The 16,364-nt window shown below is 54.6% G+C and overlaps 1 protein-coding gene across 1 annotated transcript; it reads left to right on the top strand.

Annotated features, from left to right (window-relative positions):
- The first annotated feature begins 366 nt into the window (after nucleotides 1-366).
- LOC108924751 (corticotropin-releasing factor receptor 1-like) lies at nucleotides 367-15,600 on the top strand. The gene is made up of 12 exons (XM_029250660.1): nucleotides 367-491; nucleotides 656-775; nucleotides 5,736-5,821; nucleotides 6,283-6,389; nucleotides 10,541-10,661; nucleotides 10,941-11,094; nucleotides 12,126-12,186; nucleotides 12,739-12,811; nucleotides 12,958-13,043; nucleotides 13,982-14,117; nucleotides 14,470-14,511; nucleotides 15,382-15,600. The coding sequence occupies exons 1-12, from the start codon at nucleotides 467-469 to the stop codon at nucleotides 15,520-15,522; spliced, it is 1,152 nt and encodes a 383-aa protein (XP_029106493.1). The 5' UTR covers nucleotides 367-466; the 3' UTR covers nucleotides 15,523-15,600.
- The last annotated feature ends 764 nt before the right edge of the window (nucleotides 15,601-16,364 follow it).

Below are 16,364 nucleotides of genomic sequence, written 5' to 3'. Positions count from 1 at the left end.
TTGTGCATCTTCCCATTTGATATTTGCAAGTCTTTACGTGGGACATAAATGTGATTATGACGGCTCTCTGACGACTCTTCGCCGCGCAAATGGGGACGGCTCCTCCGCTGCAGTGCGCAGTACTCATCAAGAGAGTCCGGGACAGTACGATAAAAATACTTCCTTCCCGGTGCCTCGTTTGCCTCATTACTGCCGAACGAGCCCAACAAGCGAACGTGCAATGAGATGAAACAAAGAAGGGAATCTCTACGCGGTGACGCATGTACTCGTGCAAAAAGCTGGATGGGCCTCAAACGAGTGACTGAGAGCTGCCTTTAGTCCTCGGTGCTGAACTCGCTCATCTGTGTCATCGGCGGGACGCGGAACCCGCGGAGCGTCTCGTCGCGAGATCCGTTCCGCGAAAGATCGTCCTTGTTTGCCGTGATTTTCGTCACAGTCGTGCGTCTCCCACGTTTCTGCGCTCAGAATGAATGCGCGGCGTGTCCTGTGCGGTCAGTTTCTCCTCTGCATTCGCGGGTATTTACGTGTGTAAAATTTGTGCTACTTTCAGACGACCCGTGTATTTAACGTGTGCTGTGCGCGTGACCCAAGCGACCCGCGGTAACCGTAAAGTGTACCGCCGCAGTAACCGTCCCCCTCCATGCGCACTCCGCAGGACTCTTCTGCAACACGTCCGTCGATGGGATCGGCACCTGCTGGCCGAGGAGCAACGCCGGAGAGATGGTGGCCCGTCCGTGTCCCGAGTTCTTCTACGGGGTGCGGTACAACACCACCAGTAAGTGGGACCTTCTGGCGGCGCCTGTCGCTCCTGAGGAGAACAAACCGAAGACCACGAGGCGGCGTCATCTGGTCATAAATGTTCGAAAAGAACGCGCTTAGTGAGCCGGTCTCCTTTGTTAGCGTGCAGCAGGTGAGCAGGTGACTCAGATCCGTCTCCTTCTCTGAGCTGCTTGAGCTGCCATGAAGTGGCCATGAGACCCACATGGCCTGATAGCGAAGGCAAATCTGTGCGGCCTTTGAAAGGTCCCTTCACGGCAGTTGGGGACGTGCTGTACGAGACACGCTGTAGATGACGTGCCGTAGGGGACATGCTGCAGGAAATGTGCTGCAGGGGACGTGCTGTACGAGACGTGCTGTAGGAGATGTGCTGTAGGGGACGTGCTGCAGGAGATGTGCTGCAGGGGACGTGCTGTAGTGGACGTACTGTAGGGGACGTGCTGCAGGAAACACGCTGTAGGGGACATTCTGTAGAAGACGTGCTGTAGGGGACGTGCTGCAGGATACGTTCTGTAGAAGACGTGCTGCAGGGGACGTGCTGCAGGAAATGTGCTGCAGGGGACGTGCTGTACGAGACGTGCTGTAGGAGATGTGCTGTAGGGGACGTGCTGCAGGAGATGTGCTGTAGGAAACACGCTCTAGGGGACATTCTGTAGTGGATGTGCTGTAGGGGACGTGCTGCAGGAGACGTTCTGTAGAAGACGTGCTGCAGGAGACGAGCTGTAGGGGACGTGCTGTACGAGACATGCTGTAGTGGATGTACTGTAGGGGACGTGCTGCAGGAGATGTGCTGTAGGAAACACGCTGTAGGGGACATTCTGTAGAAGACGTTCTGTAGAAGACGTGCTGCAGGGGACGTGCTGCAGGAGACAAGCTGTAGGGGACGTGCTGTACGAGACATGCTGCAGGGGATATGCTGTAGTAGTATAACCCGTCCTGAAGACAGAGTGAGAGCACTGTCACAGATTACAGGTAAAACAGACGGGAAATCAAAGGACCGAACACACACACACACACACCACCTGAACCGCTTGTCCCATACAGGGTCACAGGGAGCTGGAGCCCAACCCAGAAACACAGGGCATAAGGCTGGAGGGGACACACCCAGGACGGGACGCCAGTCCGTCGTAAGGCACCCCAAGCGGGACTCGAACCCCAGACCCACCGGAGAGCAGGACCCGGTCCAGCCCACTGCGCCACCGCGCCACCGCGCCCCCTGGACCAAACACATATAACACATATTTACAGGATTTACAAGAAACATACCGTATACAGTATGTTGATAAAAATATGAAATATGGTGAGCGCCGGAGTGCTTCAGGGTGACACATAAGGTAAGGAGACGCGCTATATATTCGCTGTGCTGCCGTGTTGGATTCAGTTGAAGGAGCTTTTCATGCTGCACACATCACTTAATAATGAAACGCTGTGTGCTTTCAGCTCCTCTTCTCTGCACGAAACTGACATAAATCAATGCAAAGCCTTCAGTGAAAAGAAACTCGGCGAGTCGCTCATCCATGGATCCGCGTCCTGTTCCCGTGTGACGCCGCATCCGAGGAGCGGAGCGGAGCCGTCTTTTAATCACCGTCCTTTAAAGTGGTCCACACCGTGACTCCGTTACCCCCGGGAGGAACTCGCTCGGCAAGAACACATCTGTACACGGCCCCTGCTCCAGACGCTCCGGTTATGGATTTTGAACGATTTTCTACTTTTTCAATTATTCTTAATGGGATTTTCTGCACGGGGGGTGCGGTGGCACAGTAGGTTGGACCGGGTCCTGCTCTCCAGCGAGTCCGGGGTCCGAGTCCCGCTCGGGGTGCCTTGCGACGGACCGGCGTCCCGTCCCAGGTGAGTCCCCCCCCCCGCTCCGGCCTTACGCCCTGCGTTGCCGTGTTTGGCTCCGGCTCCCCGTGAAGCGTGTGTGTTTTCTGCTCCGTTACATTTTCTACAGTTTCAGTCTCTCTTATAGCGCAAAAGCGGTCTTTCCCTGCACAGCCATTCGATGGCAGCGAAGAGCACAAAACCCCGTGGGAGCGCAGCAGCGTAAGTGTGTACGAGCGTGAGAGTGTGGAACGTAGGGGTGTCGGAGCGCGAGAGTGTCGCAGTGCACGGAGTGCAGTCGCCTTCATTCGTCTCCCTGCCGCAGTTTTACAGCCCACGTCCGTTGTCACGATCGATAACAACACGGCGAATGCTGCACCTGTTTGCGGAACGTCTCGGTCGACGATCGACATTAATCGCTCGACAGTCGGCATCCATGGGTCAACAGACGACAGCAATCGGTCAATAATTGGCATTAATCGATCAACTCTTGGCTTCTGGGGCCGCGAAGGGCGACACAACCTTTGCGCGTCGGCACGCGGAAGTGGCCTGTGTATTTGGTAACGCTTCAACGTGGACGGCTGGGGGAGGGGGGGCACCGGAGGGGTGGGACCGTCCTGAGTGTCGGCGGACAGGCGCGCTGGGACCGCAGGACCGCAGGGGTTGGCGATGCTTCAGAAACACGTGGTTTACTGGCACTTCCTGTGACATCGGTGTCCATCGGAAATAATGGCCAGGCCTCCTGTGACAGGTGCCGTGGGGTGCGGGCCCGGGGGTGCGGTCACCGCACCGTGACCCCCTGACCCCGACGGGGCGAAGGAAGGACGAGCTCGGCGGCTCAACGCTACGAATGCCATGTGCCGTGTCGCCGCCGGCGTAATTTTACCGGCGGGGGCGCATTCAGTACATCGTTACCATTGCATTGTGTTCAGGCGGGGGGTAAAAATAGCGCCCGCACCGATTTACCCTGGCGCTCTGCGTCTCCGCTGAACTCCCAGAATGCACCTGCTGTAGCAAGAGCAGCTCATTGTGAACTTCTGCGATCAACGTCACAGTTTGTGGCTTGACAGCCTTAGGAAATTTTGGCAAATTTTGCCACTGGGTTTCAAGCACCAAATTTCCAGGACTTTTTAGGATCTGATGCTTTCTGGAATGTTCTGTTGCCTTCTAGAGTTTAACAATGGCTGCTGTGTTTCAGTGCTTTTCTGGAATGTTCCAGCACTTTCTAGAATGTTCTACAATGTTCTGTCACATGCAAAATGTCTATGTGATTTTTCAATAAATGGCATTTAAAAGCTCTCGGTATAGCGTTCCTTATATATGTCAGTGCAAATTCCTGAAAACATTCATAAAAATAATGAAATGTTTGTGGCTAAAACTGGCACTTTAGAAGAACTAGTGGTGTTTTTGTAATCAACAGATTTTAACTTATCATAAATCATTAAATGCAAAAATCAACGTAATTAAGAACTTTTAAAAATATTCTTTACTCATTTATACAGTTGGATAAAGTTACTAGAGCCATTCAGAGCGAGTTCCTTGCTCAAAGGTACAACAGCTAGAGGTGGCATTCAAACTTTTTATTTGTGGTCCAAAGACAGCAGGTCTGACCCCAAGGCTGCCAGGTGTCCCTGATCTATGAGGCGTATATAAAATCCGCTATATAACATGCGCTGATCGCAGAAAACTTGTTAGTCCGATGCTGAGGTTTCATGAATGGAAGGTCAACATGGATGGAGAGCAGCAGAGATTGAGTTCATAATATTCATGCAGAAATACAGAGAAGAGGTGTCGTGTCGGAAGGTGAATCTGTGCCCTCGCCCAAGGTTGTGTGTGCTTTGGATCAGGTTTTCCCTCAGTACAGACCAGTCTTCTAGTCCCTGCTGCTGAGAAGAAGCATCTCCACAGCATGATGCTGCCACCGCCACGCTTGACCGTACAGATGGTATTTACCAGGTTAGGAGCGGTACCTGGTGTTTCACAGATGTGGTATTTGGCATCGAGGACAACATTTCTCCCATCGCACGAGAAAATCTACTTTTCACATTTTTTCAAAGTCCTGTAAGTGGCATTTGGCAGATTCCCAGCTTCTGTCTGGTCACCCTACCGGAATCGAGAGACCTGACTGACAGAGCGCTACAGAGACGCTCGTCCTTCTGGCCGGTTCTCCCGTGTCTACAGGAACTCTGTGGCCGCTGGGTACTTTGTCACCTCACTGATCAGTTTGGCAGGATGTCCAGCTCTAGGGAGAGTCTAAGTGCTTACTGACTTCTTCCATTTGTACCTGGAAACCATCAGTGCGTCGCAAACGTTTTACACCTTTTTCCAGCTCTATGCACTGACACAATCGTATCTCTGAGGTCTGCAGGCACTTCCTTGAACCTTTGGGTCTGCACTCTGCCATGTACTGTGAGCTCTGGGACCTGATAAGGGCAGATGTGTGCCTTCGTAAGTCATGGCTGTAGTCCCCCGAGCAAAAGTTGCCCAGCTGAATAAATGGGCAAATAATGGCAAAAACCTTAACATTTTAAGCCACTCTGGAGAAGAGCATCAAATAATAGTAAATAAACTCCTGGATGCAGTGCTGAACAAAGCATGGGGTTCGAAGCTCTCGGGTTCTGATTTTGTCCCGAAGTCGTGACACTGAGGGTGGTAACCGGGTGTTTCCCAGGCAGCGAATTGTATTGTTTTACCACGGCGCCCTTCTGACTGCTGAGCTCATAAGATATTCTAAGAACGTGCTGAAACATCGCAAGACGTGGTAAGAACGGCGGCGACTCGTGCTGCTCGCTGTCACGTTCTAATGACCACTGAGCGCTATGATGTAACTGATGGTTGTGCATTATGCTCAAGAGCTACGCCGTGTCCAGCTGTGCCACCGAAGGGCGGCCGGAGAAAGCATCCCTCAGCAAAGGGTCCGGTGTGGAGTCCAGTTTAGAGTTTAGAGGCCACTTTGTGCTCTTTGATCCTTTTGTTTCAGCTGAACAACAGACTACTGAACTGCCCCCTTAGGACGTCCACGTGAAAGCAGCTACGGGTTCGAACCCTCGAGGGTTCCGACAGTACCGTGTGTGCGAAGTACAGCTGACGACGCGTGTAAACGTCACGTTCTGAGCGGAGTCCCTCCCTGTGTGCAGATAGCGTGTTCCGAGAGTGCCTTTCCAACGGTACCTGGGCCATGAAGGGCAACTACTCGCAGTGCCGCGCCATCCTCAACGAGGAGGTAAGAAGTGCAGCCCGTCGACCGACGACTGCCCAGCGACGTGTACATTTTACCGCGTGTGGGGTGGGCGTCCTTGGACGCGCGGGGGGTCGTAACGCGGACCGAGGCTGGGGGCGGACGGCCCCCCCGGGAGCGCAGGGAGGGACGGCTTGCCGGCGTGTCCGCAGACGTCGGTGAGAGCCGCTGGACCCTCGGCCCGTTTATCGTTTATTGTCCTGCTCGTGGGCCCGTCCGCCCAACACAGCGTCCAACAAGGTAAAGACACTGAATGAGGGTTCTGGGAATTTCCAGTGAATACGACGAGTGGCACACGAGCCGCGTTACTGGCTTAGGGTTAGGTTAGGGTTAACAGACGTGGGTGGGTTAAGGTTAAGGTTAGGGTTCGGAACTGCGGAAGTGCTGGTGGGCCCCGCAGCTTGATGGGATTTCTAACGGAGCCAATGTCCCACGGTGTGTTTCAGAAAAAGAGCAAGCTCCACTACCACGTGGCTGTGATCGTCAACTACCTGGGCCACTGCGTCTCTCTGGGAGCCCTTCTGGTGGCCTTCACCCTCTTCATGTGTCTGAGGTAAGAGCCTCGCCCAGGCCGTCTGTGGCGGACAGGAACCGTCTCCTTGTCCGCTTTGTCCGCGCTTCATGTACGGAATTCCTCCCCGCAGAAGAACTTTGCTGTGCGAGCGACACTGAGGACTGATGAAGAGCAGGGGGACGAGGGGAAGCATAAACGTCCAGAAGCACATTTCATTTCCATTTGTTCACTCGACTGGCGATTTTCTCCAAAACGACTTACGCTCATTTACCTACTCAAGTAATTCGGGGTTAGTACCTCGATCAGGGGTACAGCAGCAGGAGGCAGGATTCGAACCCAACGCTCGACACTGGGTTTGTTTGAGGTGATCCAACCACTCACCCAACTCCTGTCCATACTCTTGGACTTTCCTGGGACACGATGGCTGCGTGGACATGGAAGTGAGCGGAACTCATCGGTCGTAGAGGCCGACCAGAAGAGCAGCTCTTGTAATTCGCTGTCTTTAGACATGTGGACATCTGGGCAGTGGACAGTGTGAACATCCTCTCTCTCATCACTGGGGTTCTTCTGGGTTCGCGGTGCCGTTTTCTTTCGCCGTTAGTGAGGTCGTTCTCATCTGTCCAGGCAAAGGCCACGCGGTCGCCTACGGTTCAACCGCAGAGAACATCTTCAGCCCCTGTGCGCTCATTTACTCTGAGTTCAGCCCCGCTGTCCTCCTGCTCCTTCACGGGTGCCTTCGTGTCTCTTTTTGGACCACTGAACCCAGAACGCTCATATTCTTGCGTCTTGCTGACAGTATATTCGAAGTCGCTAAACGGACCTCTCCGGCGCCACTTACACCCATGCGGAATGGTACCGTGCGCTGCGCGTGTGCGGTTGCGGTTCCAACATCGAGAACCCGCGACACGCTTTCCACGCGTGCTCCAGTTCACGGAGTGTGTTCGTAGCCCAGCGTGTGTTCGGCTCTACGAAATGGTAACATAATAAAAATGAAACAGAATGAAAACCCCACCGAGATGCCTGCGGGGGGTCGGGGGGGCAGGTAGCCACGGGGAGAAGCATGGAGAAAGAGCTCTAATCCTCTAATGCCTTCGCCTGGAAGGTGGTGCACCGTGAGAAATGGGGATTTACTGTCGGCTTCGAGTCGCGGGGCCTCAGTTTCGGCTCCTTTGCTGCCGAACGAAGGACGCGGCGCCAGCTGGGGGACGGAAATGACGGCGCTTGAAGGAGGTGAGGAAATCTTTCACGGTGGATGGAGACGTCCAAGAACATTCGGCCCACGCGCTTGGAGTGGAAGCCTGGTGGGGGAGAGTCCACGGTGGACTCAGCGTCCGGCTTGAAGACGCCAGCTGTCCTGTACAGGAGGAGCTCAGGGGCCGCAGAGCGAACTTTGTCCTGCTGAGCGTCCGTGACGTCTCCGTGTGCTGCTGCGGCTCTAGACGGCCAGACGCTCCGCCGTTGACTAACCCCGACTTGCAGTAACGTCCGTGTCCGCAGAGCCGTCCTCCAGCGTTTCGAGGGTCGGCGTTACAGTCGGTACATCGTGCTACTCGAAGATGGAACGTTGTTTCATCATCGTACTTGTGGGACTCTGAAGAACCCGTGAGGAGCTCATCGGGACCACGAGCCAATAAGCGTACGCAGAGTGTAACGGGCACCGTGACTGCGTGCAGTGCGACAGTCCCCTCACTGTCCACCGAAAAAGTCCTTCTGCAGCGCACTTCCACATCTCATCTTCCATATTCCATATCGCTTGTAAACTCGTCCCCAAACAGTCCCTGAGTCTTCGCTTGAGAGCGGAAAGGAGGTTCAGGCTCAAAAAGTGGAGTCGGGATTGACCGCCCTCACAGCGCTGCTTGGACTGCTGACGTCTCGACAGCTCCGCTGGCTGTCAAACAAAGTCCTCCGCAGTCCAAGATGAGACAGATCCGGTGGGAGCTCCCGCGATTTATTGATTTTCTGAAAACGGATGCCCTGTTTGGACTGGCGGGCCGTCCGAGTTTCGCTTTTGAGTTCTTTTACCTGTTTATTTTCACGGAAATGTGCGAGCTATAGATAAACCGAAATGTCAAAATTCAGCTGGGACTTTGTTGTCCTCGTGTTCCGTGAGGACGGTGGGCAGTAGTTGTCACTCAGCGATCAAGTTAATTAATAAGAGCACATGTTAATCCTGTTGCGCCTCATCTCACCAGACATTTATCATCTTTAATAAGCGTCACTGTGATGCCTGCAATCGCACGCACGCACGCGCACAGCTGTTCCTTCCGCACACGTGTCGTTGCCTCGGGGAGCCGAACGTCAGGGACTGGAGCCCGTGTCCCTGCGTGTCTCTCCCGCACCCGAGTGTCCATCCATGCGCACTGAGAGGGCCCGGCGTCGGTGTGAGAGCGACGCAGCTGCGCGAACGAATAAGAAACAATCTGCCATTTTTGAGAAATACAGTATAGTGTGAGATGCATTCTTTCATTTATCTGACACTTTTCTCCAAAGCAACTTACAGTGTTAAACCACCAACAGTGATTTACCCATTTATACAGCTGAGTGTTTTTACTGGAGCAATTCAGGGTAAAGTACTTTGCTCAAGGGCACTACAGCCGGAGGTGGGATTCAGTCCTGTAACCTTTGGGTCCGAAGGCAGCGGTTCTGACCGGTGCGCTACCAGCAGTTTAAGGGGAAAGCACTGTTCTTCGTGGTGTGTACAATGTGTGGACAGTGTCCTTTATGGTCTCTAGAGTGTGGACTGTGTCTTTTTTGGTCTGTAGAGTGTGGACAGTGTCCCTCGCAGTCCATCGAGTGAAGGATGGAGTTGGAGTGCAGCCAGAAAAGGGACGACCTTTCGCCCCGTTAGCGGTGCTCTGAAAGGAGTCCATTCTGAGTCCAGGACACAGTTATTGTTCCTTCTTAAGACGGCGGTTATTATAAATTCTTCAGGCAATGAGCTCAAAACGAGAAGTTTCCTGCTGTGAAAAGTTCACTGCGGCTCCTGACTGATGCTCACAGGGCACAGCGACAGCTGCTCAAAACTGTACTGTGCTGACCAGGGTAAAAGTGGTGTAAGCACGGTCAGGGTCAGTCTTTGCTCTTCTCTCTGAATGTGTCGTGTGTCTCATGTTGGACACAATGAGAGGCGTCTCTGTCCATATGTATGGCCCCAGTTCCAGTGCTGTTCTGCGTCACCCCAACGTTTTGCGTCGTCCCTGAGCTTAAATTGATGCTACCGGTAAATAAGTTACGGATTGTTCAGTATATTATGTATACACACACACACACACACACACACACACACACACACACACACACACACACACAGATGCACACAGTGTGGACACTTCTCTACCGCTCACACAGTATTTTTGACGTTCTGTTCACATTCATTTCCAGTTGCGCTGCCTGTCCCAAAGAGGTGGACAGCAGCAGGTCGTGGCGCTGGGGAGTCGGGGGGACTGAGCCACTGGGTCTCTCTTCACACACACTGTCACACACACTCTTCTCATCATCTAAAGTGATGCTTTATGACAATGAGACATTTGACGTTCTTCCCATGTGTTCTTCCCAAGTTCTTCCCGTGTGTGTGTGTGTGTGTGTGTGTGTGTGTGTGTGTGTGTGTGTCCATCATAGTCCTATAACACCGGAGGAGGATCTACATCCTCTGAGCTCTTCTTGCCCAGAAGAATTAAAATACCCTCCCTAGTGGAGGATGGGAGAGGACAGGGCATCAGTAAGAGGATGATGACAGAGGACAGTAAGGACAGAGGACATTGAGGGGACTGAGGGCAGTAAGCAGCAGATGGACAGCCAAGCAGCGCATGGATGTTTATAAAACACAACGGTCCAGTGTCTGACTGTCCATCCGAATGGACGAATGGAAAAACAGTTATAATGTTGGACTTTTTCAGCCCCTTTGCAGAAGAACCAGCTTTCATCCTTTTGCTCAACTAGAATATGTAAAGGGCAAAATGAATTACTATGAAATACAACATTACTGAGGTTTCAAAGAACCAGGGGACATGCAGTGTTTGTCCAGACCCTTCTGGACACTGTGAAATTCACTTTCACTGCTCCAGAGCAGGACGAACGGTCCAGTGACCTGGTCAGGGTTTGTCGATACAAAGTTGTCAGTGCAGGAGGTAACGACCCCAGCGACCTCGAGTGCCGCATCACCGGAGACGCTGCTCTTCTCTTCCTCACAGGAGCATCCGATGTCTGAGGAACATCATTCACTGGAACCTCATCACGGCCTTCATCCTCCGCAACGGCACCTGGTTCGTGGTCCAGTTCACCATGAATCCAGAGGTGCACGAGAGCAACGTGGTGAGTGTTGCTCTGCCCTTCCCCGTGTCGGTCTGTCTACGTGTCCGTCCATCTATCAGCGACTTATTGTTTATCGATTAGCCCCAGAACCCCACGGGGACACTGTGCTTGAAAACACGGTAAACACCGTTCGTGACACTGCGTGCGCTCGGGTCCTTTGAATGGAACGCAGCAGCTGTAACCACTGCGCCCCCTGTCTGCACTCCTGCACGGCGCAGTGACACTGAATGATTTCCAGGTGGCGCTCAGTGTCTGTGCTGCTTTCCCTTTGTCCGTAAGATCTGGTGCCGACTGGTCACAGCCGCCTACAACTACTTCCACGTGACCAACTTCTTCTGGATGTTCGGCGAGGGCTGCTACCTGCACACGGCCATCGTGCTCACCTACTCGACGGACAAGCTGCGCAAGTGGATGTTCATCTGCATCGGCTGGTGTCAGTGTGCCGCCGGCACCCTCACCGTCACGCCACCCTCGTCACCCTCATGGTCACTGCCGCCGTCGCGACCCTCAGCGTCACGACCTCTCTCGCTGCGCTCACCGCCTTCATCGTCGCCAACGCCACCCTTGCTGCTCTCACCGCTCTCACCATCACTGCCACCCTCACCGTCACCGCCGTCCTCGCCGTCTCCGCCGCCCTTAATGTCTCACCGCCCTCACCATCACTGCCACCCTCACCGTCACCGCCACCTTCGGCACCCCCACCGCCTTCACCGTCACTGCCGTCCTCGCCATCTCCGCCACCCTCACTTCTCTCATCGCTCTCACCATCACTGCCACCCTCACCGCCACCTTCAGCGCCCCCACCGCCTTCACCGTCACTGACATCCTCACCACCACCGCCACCTTCGGCACCCCCACCGCCTTCACCGTCACCGCCATCCTCGCCATCTCCGCCGCCCTTGCTGCTCTCACCGCTCTCATCATCACCGCCACCTTCGGCACCCCCACCGCCTTCACCGTCACCGCCGCCCTCACCATCACTGCCACCCTCACCGTCACCGCCACCTTCGGCACCCCCACCGCCTTCACCGTCACCGCCGCCCTCACCATCACTGCCACCTTCACCGTCACCACCACCTTCAGCACCCCCACCGCCTTCACCGTCACCGCTCTCACCCTCACTACCACCCTTGCTACCGCCACCACCCTCATTCCTGGCCCCAGGGGTGGAGGTGCAATGGAGCGTGGCAATGTTACATGGTAAAAATGTGATTTGTTTTTGTGGAGGAGTAGCCGCAGTCTTCCTCAGCACGAACACGGTAAATACGGTCCAGCACCGAGTGAGAGACACTCTCTGGTGTTCCTTATGTGTTCACACCGTGTTGTGACCGTCCTGAAGGAGACCTGAGATGTCCTTCTTTTCGGTGCCACTTTCACCGGTTTCACTGCGCCTAAAACAGAGCGGTGGCGGGCAGACGGGCTGCGGGGGCCTCGAACCCACAAGCTCCGTGCTTCTTCTTGCAGGCATCCCCTTCCCGATCATCGTCGCCTGGGCCGTCGGCAAGCTCTACTACGACAACGAAAAGTGAGTCCACTTTTACCTTTTTCCGGATTACCCTTTCATTTTACCGTGGTGAGCCGCGGTCTTCGCGGTCCTGTGCTGCGCTCTGTATACAGGGACCCCGGCTGTCCATTTGCTCTCCGTATTGTGTGCTCTTAACTTTGGCCCTCGAGCTGTCCTGCTGTGACGTTGTGACGCTGTAACACGAGACACCGCGATGCTGAGTCCATCAGAGTCCTTCGCCGCAGTGATCAATAACGCAGCACTTGATCCGATCGCTTACGGACCTCGAGGGCGAATGACAGAGACGACTGGTGAAAAGGACAGTAAATGACCTTTTGGGCGTGTAACCGAAGTGAGCGGACGAGCCCCCAACACTGAAAACTTGTTCGTCTTGCTGGCCGTGTCAGAGTGAAAAGGCCAGTGACGGGCGAAGTGTCACATGTACAAATGTTACCGCGCAGTTTACCTCGTTCCCCTTCGCCGCTGCCTCTCCCTCAAAACGAACGAGTGAAAAAGGGAAGCAGAGACACAAAGGAAAGCGCCGCTGACCGAGCGCTCTGGTTTCGCTCGCAGGTGCTGGTTCGGCAAGCGTGCGGGTGTGTACACGGACTACATCTACCAGGGCCCCATGATCCTCGTTCTGCTGGTAAGGGTTCGAGCTCCTCCTCCCACGAACACCAGGCGCCCTTCGCCTGCGCTGTGAGACACGATTTAGGTCACAGAAAGAGAGGAAAGACACAAACGCTTGATTTGCGTGATGCTGGACTACAAAGGATCCTTTGTTTTCTTCAGATCAATTTCATTTTCCTCTTCAACATTGTGCGAATCCTCATGACGAAGCTGCGAGCCTCAACCACCTCCGAGACCATCCAGTACCGGTGAGTGGATCTCAGGTGCAGCATCTGGGGTCAAGCCCTGCACAGGGTTGTGGGATCCCTGCAGGCGTGGAACTGATCTCATTTCTCGAAGTGCGCTTGTTTCCAGAGCCGCTCACGGTGCTTAAAGAATGAATGGAGACACGCTCCTTTTTCAGGCTCTTTGGCTCCTAATGCTAATTTACATTTATTTATTTATCCAACACTTTTCTCCAAAGCAATTTCCAGTGAACTCTATGTAGTGTCATCAGCCCACACGCCTTATTCACCGCGGTGACTTACACTGCTAGATACACTACTTACACTGGCTCACTCATCCATACATCAGTGGAACACACACACACACTCTGTGTCACTCACACACTATGGGTGAACCTGAACAGCATGTCTTTGGACTGTGGGTGGAAACCAGAGCACCCAGATAACATGCACACTCCACACAGACTGAGCAGGGACCAAACCCATGTCCTCTTGCACCACCCAGGCGCTACTCGCTGTGCCACCGTGCAGCTAATGCTCCCTGGCAGAGCTCATGGCCCAAAGGCACCTTTCGTGCTCCTCGGACAGTTGGCTTTCCGTCCTTGCGGTCACACGGTGCCAGAGCTGGTATTCGTTTCGTTTCTTTATTCTGTGTGATGTTATTTCGTGGCGGAGCTGCGCCGATGAGAGCGGCAACGCGGCCGAGGAACGCTGAAAGAAGTGGTAGGAGGAGCCGGTGGAGCTCAGCAGCTCGCCGACACCTGCGGCCTTCATCGGACGCTTTTCTCCAAAGCGACGTCCAGGGCCCAGCTGCTTAGTGAGCTCATTTCTGCTGTGTCACTTCAGGCAGAGAACCTGCGTCGAGGGTCCTTCGGTGAGACGGGACTCGAACCCGCGTCTTTCGGGCAGTTTCCTTTGGGAAACGGAGTCTGTGTGCGGGAATGAGACTTTGTGTCCCTCAGGAAAGCCGTGAAGGCGACGCTCGTCCTGCTGCCCCTCCTCGGCATCACCTACATGCTGTTCTTCGTGAACCCCGGAGAAGACGAGGTCTCGCAGGTGGTCTTCATCTACTTCAACTCCTTCCTCGAGTCCTTTCAGGTGCGTCTCTCGCTTAACGGCTCGCCGTGCCTGCGCTTCGCTCCAAATCCGCTTTTCTTCTTCCCGGTCCTCATGCTGTGACAGTAGCTGCCCCCTGATACGAGGAGCAAAGCGTCACAGTGCGGCCTTAAGTGGCCCTTCGGGCACCGGCAGCCTGGTGTCCCTCTCTACGGGGACTCTGTCCGGCAGGGGACCTGAACGGCGCTCATAAAGCGAGGTTCTATCAGTATTGAATGTGATAAATGCTGCTGAGACAATGAGACCAGAAAGAGCTTCGCTATAATGTTCTTTTCTCCTCCCCTTGTCCCCGTCCCCGCCCCCGTCCCTGTCCCCATCCCCCCGTCACATCAAGGGCTTCTTTGTGTCCGTGTTTTACTGCTTCCTGAACAGCGAGGTAAGTGCTCTCTTTTCTTCCATTAGGCCCCGCCCCCCTCCTTTGTCCTACGCGCACACACACACACACACACACACACACACACACACACACACACACACACACACACACAAGCAGCACTGAGTGCCAAACACATCCATTGTCACCGTCTCCCATGGCGCTGAAATGAAAAGAGATGCCGTCACCAGGCCTGATGGAGGCACTCCGGTCTGAAAAGGGTGGGAGCGCTGGATGAACCTCCAGGTTCATCGTGAAAGATCGCCGTGGTGGGACCCGGCTTCCCTCTGCTCAGCAAACACTGCTGACCTTTAGCGTTCGTGCGGTCCAGCAGGGTCCAGTGCAGTCCAGCAGGGTCCAGCGCGGTCCAGCAGGGTCCAGCGCGGTCCAGCAGGGTCCAGTAGGGTCCAGCGCGGTCCAGTGGGGTACAGCAGGGTCCAGCGGGGTCCACCAGTTCATTCTCCATCATGTCTGACTTCTCTGAAGGGCATAGAGCCCTAAAATCCCCGCAGATGTGTTTATGCAGCATTTGGTGGAAAAGGCCCAGGGTTCTAATACAGCGAAGGGTTACAGTCCCCTGTGGCTCTTTCCTGTGGGACCTGCAGGGTGATATCACAGTAAACAGCACAGTAAACAGCACAGTAAACAGCGCAGTAAGCTTCATCATGACAGGATTATCCAAACTAAGCAAACGCTTATGATTTGTATGTATTTCTATGTATTCTGTGTAAGTATGTATTTGTATTGTGTGTGTGAGAGACTGTCTAAATGTCCTCCTTCGTTAGTTTAGGGTTAGAGGCTGCAACTGTCCAAGGGACCGCGGGGTGACGGGGCGACTCGCTGACCGCGTTCGCTCCTCGTTGTGCCTCACAGGTGCGCTCCGCCGTCAGGAAGCGGTGGCACCGCTGGCAGGACAAGCACTCGATCCGCGCCAGAGTGGCTCGGGCCATGTCCATCCACACGTCTCCCACACGTCTCAGCTTCCACAGCATCAAGCAGTCCACGGCCTTGTGATGAGGGCCCGCACTCGCACCCCGAAGCACGGCTGCGCCACGGGACCGCCGGCCCGGAGACACCGGCGTGGGCCGGACAAGCCGCACAGGGTGAACGGGGTGGACAGGGTCACCTGGCGTTGAGCTGCTGGGGGACACCGTGGACATGAAGGAGGAAGCAGTTTCCTCTCAGTGTTTTTTAAAGCATGGAGTTGCCCGAAAAAAAGACATTTTTGGCAACACTAAATAGTGACCGTTCGGGACCGTTTCCACCGTCCGCAGTGCACCCCGTTTGGCCTAGTTTGCGGTCACAGCAGTCAAGTGTGGACCGCAGCATTTTCATCCCAAATTATGCAGCGGAGTTTCCATATGAGAGCCGTGGGTTTACGGACACGTCTTTTCTGTCCCCACAGTTTGCTGAGCAGCTCCACAGGAATCTGGGGAGAATTAGTGAGAGCAGCGGTGTGTTTCCTCAGAGTGCAAAGTGTGGTCAGGAACGGTCAGGAACGGTCAGGAGCCCACGATGCGCAGAGGGACGTGAACGGTCGTGTCCTGCAAGTCATTTTGCAGCTGTGTGTGAAAATGAAATAAGAGCGATTTAAATATGCAGATGGAAACCAGTCTTCGGCTTCCTGCTCAAGGGACTGCGGTGGAGCCGAGCCGGAGCTCCTGCGCGGACCTTTCTGGAGCTTCGCCGAAATGCGGCGAGTCATGACGAGTGACGTGTGCTCGGCGCCTGCGTGCGGGGAGGCGTCTCGTTCTCCCTCTCGCCCCTTCCCGAGAAGAGGATGCTGGGGACGAGGGTGAAGGAGGGTCCGGCTTGTCCCGGAGCTGCTTTGCCGTAAATTTCTTATGTGGACGAAT

Source organism: Scleropages formosus, chromosome 3 (genome assembly GCF_900964775.1).
Source record: "Scleropages formosus chromosome 3, fSclFor1.1, whole genome shotgun sequence".
Lineage (NCBI taxonomy): Eukaryota > Metazoa > Chordata > Actinopteri > Osteoglossiformes > Osteoglossidae > Scleropages > Scleropages formosus.
The sequence above is the reverse complement of the archived record's forward strand: the minus strand, read 5'-3'. Positions and strand labels throughout refer to the sequence as shown.